The sequence below is a fragment of the Grus americana genome, chromosome 25, assembly GCF_028858705.1.
Source record: "Grus americana isolate bGruAme1 chromosome 25, bGruAme1.mat, whole genome shotgun sequence".
Classification (NCBI taxonomy): Eukaryota; Metazoa; Chordata; class Aves; order Gruiformes; family Gruidae; genus Grus; species Grus americana.
The window spans coordinates 2,997,913-3,003,929 of record NC_072876.1 but is presented as its reverse complement, the minus strand read 5'-3'; the positions used below and the strand labels follow the sequence as shown (position 1 = coordinate 3,003,929).

General features: G+C 64.9%; 1 protein-coding gene across 1 annotated transcript; it reads left to right on the top strand.

Moving 5' to 3' along the window:
- The first annotated feature begins 1,298 nt into the window (after window positions 1-1,298).
- On the top strand, window positions 1,299-5,724 carry OLFML3 (olfactomedin like 3). The gene is made up of 3 exons (XM_054804249.1): window positions 1,299-1,886; window positions 2,374-2,659; window positions 3,089-5,724. The coding sequence occupies exons 1-3, from the start codon at window positions 1,779-1,781 to the stop codon at window positions 3,871-3,873; spliced, it is 1,179 nt and encodes a 392-aa protein (XP_054660224.1). The 5' UTR covers window positions 1,299-1,778; the 3' UTR covers window positions 3,874-5,724.
- Window positions 5,725-6,017: the final 293 nt, after the last annotated feature.

Below are 6,017 nucleotides of genomic sequence, written 5' to 3'. Positions count from 1 at the left end.
GGTGAGCTGTGCCGGCTGGGCAGCTACTGTGCCACAGCTTGGGGTCCCCGGGCTCTGTGGCTGTCGGTGGTGGTCCTGGGGGGTAAACTGGGATCAGATCTATCTCGAGTGACAAAAAGCTTTCCCATCACCTTGGTCTCTGTTCATAAATGTGTTTGACTTTGCACATCTAGCCTAGGTGCCCTGAGCGCTGCTGATTCTGTCTGAATCCTGCTGGGGTGTTAGGGGCTGCTGGGAGGTGCCGAAAATTACCTCTCCCTTCTGATCTTGCTAGACACTTGGATGCCCAGGAAGGCTTCAGGAGGACTCGAGGACAGAGTCCCTCACCCTCCCAAAACGCCCGTAACAGCCTGCGCAGTGAAGGCTCAGCGTTGGGGCTTCCCCAGGGAGCGGGGTGGTGGTGGTGGTGGTGGTGGTGGGAGACTGCCAGCGCAGAAGGGCCCCTCTCAGACCTCCTGTCCTCGCAGGGGCAGCTGCGGAAGGAAGCGGCTGCCAAAGCCCCCAGCCTGGCGCTGGTCCCCGGGGCACCCTGCACTCCCGGGGGCACCCTGCACTCCCCACGGCAGCCTGCGTCCGCCGGACGAAGGGTCCCTGCGTTTGCCCAGAGCGGTGTCCGGGACACGTCCCGCTCGCTCTGCAGAGCAAGTCCTGCGGCAGCGGGGCAAGAGGCCCAGCGTCAGCCTGAAACTGCTCCGGCCGCCGCTGCCACTCGGCTGCTGGGCCGGGCTCATCGCCACCGCCCGCGGTGAGCTGCGTGTTGCTGGGCACCACGGTTGTCCACCCGTGAGCAACGGCCTCGCGTGAAACGCAGCGGGGAGGCGCTGGGGCCGGGCCGGGCCCTGCCAGCACCGGGGCTGGTGCGCGGGCTGCGGGAGCACTAGGTGGCACACTCGCCCTGCGCGCAGCTCCGGGCCCGGTGCGGGGCTGCGGCTGCCCCTCAAGCCCCCGCAGATCCGCAGGCAGCGCCCGGGAAACCCGCAGGCCGCGGCCGGTGTCCCTGCCGGTACCGGCAGCACCACCAGGCCTGGCTCGGTTGCAGGTGCGACCATGCTGCAGCCTCCCTCCGCCACGCTGCACCTGGACCCTGCCCCGTCCCTCGGCCAACACTGGGGTGCGGGACCGGCCGTGCGGCTCCGTCCCGGCCCTCGGGCCGACCCGGGAGCAGGCGCTGAGCGGACGGCAGCGGGCGGGCGCGCCCGGCGGGGCAGCCCCGGGCTGACTGCTGGCGGTGGGCCGGGCCCGGAGCGCTCTGCTCGGCGGGAGCCCGCAGGACCCCAGCGTGAGGCGGGGGCAGGCAGGAGCTCCCGGCTGGGCATGGGGGTCTGGGGGCCGGCAGCCGCAGTGCTGGCCCAGCTTTGACTCCACCAGACCTGGCACACGGCTGAGGCAATCTCGGGTTGGCCATCTGCCTCGGGCATCTCTGCGGATCGGCGCACCGGGCCCGGCTTGGCCCCACGCTGTCCCACAGACTGTCCCCACGCTGGGACTCGTGCTGTCCCCGGCACCAGAGGACGTGTCCTTCCCTTGCTGCGTGGGGCTGCTGCAGCGCTCTCCGCACCCCGCACCCCACACGCACCAGCAGCAGCAGCGCATCCCCGGGCTCAGGCGCCGGGACCAGTGTGAGCACCCGCCGGGGTGCGAAGGGGTTAAGGCGCCTGGGGCTGGTCTTCAGGGAAGGAGCAGCCTCTCCTCCCCTCTTCACATCTGGATTCAATAAGGGCTTCGAGAGGCCGGAGCATTCCTGAGCACTGAGGTGGAGGCTGCACTCTCCGACAGCCATGGGGCCCTGGCGCTGCCTGCTCCTCCTGCTGCTCCTCGCCACGGCCCTCCGTGCCCAGCAGCAGCAGTTCATGGAGTACGTGGAGCGGCGCCTCACCCTCCTGGAGGTAGGGCCCCGCGCCGGCCCCGTGCCCGCTTCGCCCTACTTTGCTCCACTTTTTGCCCCACTTTGCCCCGCTTTGCCCCACCACGGGGCTCCCAGGCCCTTCCTCCCTGGCGGGGAGCGGGCCTGGGGCGAAGAGGAGCCGGGATGGGGACGGAGCAGAGCTGGTGTGGGGTGCCCCGGCCCCCGCCTCACCGGGTCCCGGCACAGCCCAGCACGAGCATCGCAGGCACGGGAGCACGATGGGCATGGGAGCGCTGTGGGACAGGCGGATTGTGGGAGCGGGGGCATCATGGGTCTGGGAGCATCACGGGTGCAGGAGTATCACGGGTGCAGGAGCGTGGCAGGATGGGACCCAGAGATACGAGCACCAGGGTGGCAGTGCCATGTGGCCCCAGGGGGCTCCCGCAGCCACGCACAGGCAGTGGGATGGCTGCCGCAGACGGGCTGTGAAATGCTGAGACCTCAGTGTCCCCTTGGCCCCCCCCCAGGAGAGGATCTCACAGTGGCATGACCAGAGCAGCCGCTACTCCACGGAGCTGCGGGACTTCAAGAACCAGGTGCTGGGGATGCTTGAGACAGCAGAGAAGGAGCGGGAGGCGATGCGGTTGGAGGCAGAGAGCGCCGCGGTGCGCGTGGACCGCCTGGAGCGCGAGGTGGACTACCTGGAGACGCAGAACCCTGCACCGCCCTGCGTGGAGGTGGACGAGATGCTGATGGAGAAGCAGGTGGCCACGGCCAAGCAGAGGAAGAACGAGAAGTACACCAAGCTGACAGGTGAGGGGCGTGCTGTGGCTCCCTGGGGAGATGGTCCGGGTGCGGGGTTACCCCGGGCCTTCCCAGCCCAGCCAGGTCCAGGTCTCCCCCGGCTGCATGCTGTGGCATTACGTCCCAGCAGGAACAAAACCCCCATCCCTGCAACTGCCTGGGAGCCACATCCCAGCCCCAGGCCAGAGCCTTGGGCTTCTCCAAAGCCCTTGGGGCAGGGCTGGGGTGAGGGTGGCCTCCCCTGCCCGTGGCATGGCTGCACAAGGGGGCTTCTCGATGCCACCAGGGGTGGCACTGCAACCTCTGCAGCAAGTTTGCAAGGCCTGAGGGCTGGGGTGGGACGCAGTGGGACCTGCGTGACTCCGGTGCAGGGTGGGAGCAATCCCCGCTGCGGGACCAGGTGGCTTCCAGGCTTTCACAGCTGCCCCACTCTTGCAGACTGCAGCGACACCATCGCAAGCATCAGAGCCATGAAGATCTTGAAGCGTTTCGGCAGCACCTCAGGGCTCTGGACCAAGGATGCCGCAGGGAACTCCGAGAAGATCTACGTCTTTGACGGCACTGCCAACGACACGGTGTACGTCTTCCCCCGCATGCGGGAGTTCACTCTCTTCTCTGCCACCCGCAAGGCCGCCCGCATCAAGCTGCCCTACCCCTGGGTGGGCACCGGGCACCTCGTCTACGACGGGCACCTCTACTACATCCGCCAGCAGGGCCCCTTCCAGGTGATCAAGTTCAACCTGGCCAACAAGACGGTGGTGGACAGCTCGGTGTTCCCGGCTGAGGAGCAGATCCCCGTCTTTGGGCTCTCCCCCTTCACCTACATCGAGCTGGCGGCAGACGAGGAGGGGCTGTGGGCCATCTACGCCACCAAGGAGGATGAGAAGAACATATGCCTGGCCAAGCTGGACCCCACCTCGCTGGATATCGAGCAGATGTGGGACACGCCATGCCCACGGGAGAACGCCGAGGGCGCCTTTGTGGTGTGCGGGGCGCTGCACGTGGTCTACAACACCCGCCTGCCCAGCCGCTCCCGCGTGCAGTGCGTCTTTGACGTCAGCGGCACGCTGTCCCCCGAGGACGCCTCCCTCGTCTACTTCCCCAAGCGCTACGGCTCCCACTCCAGCATGAAGTACAGCCCCCGGGAGAGGCAGATCTACGCCTGGGATGACGGCTACCAGATCATCTACCGCATGGAGATGAAGAAGAAGCTGGAGGTCTGAGGGGCCGCGGCAGGGTGTCCCCACACGTCCGGCCACCCCGCCCGGGCAAGCGCGGCTCTGCCCATCCTGCCCCAGGGGGCACAGCCGGCCCGGGCATGGGGTGGCATCTCTGCCCCATCTCCCATCACTGTGAAATGATGAAATGCTGGACCCCCGCCCCTGGCCACCCTCCACCCACCAGCACCAGGTGTCACTGCCCAGGATCACCCTGCAGAAACCTGGACTAATTTAATGATATTTCTTTGTGATATAATGAATAAATACTATGCAGTCAGCTGCAGCCACCTGGTTGGGGGGAGCGCGGGGCGCTGGGGCCAGGCTGCCAGAGCCATGAGCTCCACATTGCCCCAGAGGCACCCCAAAAGACGCTTCCCAAGGGTGGGGTGTCCGTGCAGGCCTGGCCGGAGCAGCGAGTGCAGACAGCTCCATGGGCTGGGGGTCTGGGCAGAGTTCTGGGCTGGGGGATTGGGCTGGGCTTCGGGCAGGGGGTTTGGCGGGGGCTTCGGGCAGGCTCCTGCTGCAGCCAGGGGCCCCCTGAGCCTGGCCAAGGCCAGCCTGGTTTGCATGTACAAAACTGTGAGCAAACAGCAAAATCCTTTAATCTGAGAGGACAACTGGAGATTTTCCTCTCGTGCCAGGGAGGCATCCTAGCCAGCAGGCACCAGATGTTGCTGATTTTCCGAGTTCGCTTCTAATGAAGCACAGTTGCCTTCCCCCTGCAGCCGCAGGATTGCCACAGACCCTTTACATAAGGCCCTGCATCCCCCCAGCCCCTTCCCAGCCCCGTTTCACCGGCACCGAGTCCCTGCACGGCCCCACGGCAGCGCCCCAGAGGAGACGGGGCAGGACAGGGCAGGTGCCGGGAGCCCCTCGGGATGGCAGCGCCGGCACTGCCAGGGCTCAAGACCCCCATCCCCGAGGCGGGGGCCAGGGCCGCAGCAGGCACCTGCCGGGCACGGGCACAGCCCCGCGTGGCCACCATGCCACGTCCTTCCCGTCCACGCCGCGTCACCCAGTGGCGACTGTTCCACGTGCTGCCACTTCCACCAGAACCCTGGGGGGTGCAGGATTTGGCCAGTTTCTGGCCAGAGGTGCCATGGGCCCCCCCAGAAACCCGGGGTTGCTGTGATTTGTTCCTGTCACAGTGTCCTGAGAGCACAGAGGATGAAGTACGAGGTGTTTATGTGTCATTAAGCATCTCTTTTTCCCATCAGAGATAGTTCTGGGGACAAACGCTGAGCACATGAAGCCATGAGCCGGTCACGCCAGGCAAGGATTGCGTCCTGCTGGTGCCGGCGCAGGGCCCCCCTCCGGGGCGAGAGGCCATGGGGCTGCCCGGGTGCCCCGGGGAGGTGCCAGCCCCGCGGGGAGCACTGCTGCCAAGCACCCGGGGGGTTCCGGGGGCCACCGGCCCTCTCAGAGCCACGGCATGGCCACGCCGCCCCCACGTTGCCATAAAGCCAGGCGTTTGGCATCCCCCTGCGCCCACCTCGAGGCAAGCTGTCCTGCGATGTGGAGGTGACATGGTATTTGCTTCAAGTTCTTCTGTATTATAATTAAAATATCTTTTGGTTGCATAAGAAAGATGTTTAAATACACACTTTGAATGACTGTAATTGGATGGTGCTGAAAGTTCAACACACAGCGCAAGTCAAGCAGAGAAATTATCCAAGTGTGAAGGACTATGTGAACTGTCAAGTTAATTTATAGCCCTTTTCAAGATCAATAACTACGGTAACAGAAATATAATTTTCAGCAATTGCACAGTTGTAAATAATTATGCCAATGATTTCTCAAGCTTGAATTAAAATTGATGGGGCAGTAACGATGCTGCACCAGAAACCATCTTCTAACCTGAAACAAGTCCTGCAAAACCTGACGCTCGCTCCCGAGACACCGGTGCTCGTCGTGGCGTGAGTGGGACGGGGGAACAGTCGCCGGCAGGCCTTGCCAGAGTCCCGCTTGTGCCGAGCATCACGTGTTCATCGAGTATTTTAATCTCTTTACAAAATCTGGCTCATTAGGCTTCGTTTTGCTGTGGCAGGAGGGGCACGAAGCCCGCGTAGCCGGGCGGCTGGCCTGTGCCGCTCAGGGTCCCCCTCGGGAGCATCGGCCGCCGGGAACAGCCAGGAGCAGACGTGAAG

What these genes read in the sequence shown, in the direction of transcription:
- OLFML3 (XM_054804249.1), top strand. Translation starts at nt 1,779, where the DNA reads ATGGGGCCCTGGCGCTGCCTGCTCCTCCTGCTGCTCCTCGCCACGGCC. An exon ending in GGCGCCTCACCCTCCTGGAG is followed by an intron (nt 1,887 to 2,373) that starts GTAGGGCCCCGC and finishes GCCCCCCCCCAG; the next exon opens with GAGAGGATCTCACAGTGGCA. An exon ending in GAAGTACACCAAGCTGACAG is followed by an intron (nt 2,660 to 3,088) that starts GTGAGGGGCGTG and finishes CCACTCTTGCAG; the next exon opens with ACTGCAGCGACACCATCGCA.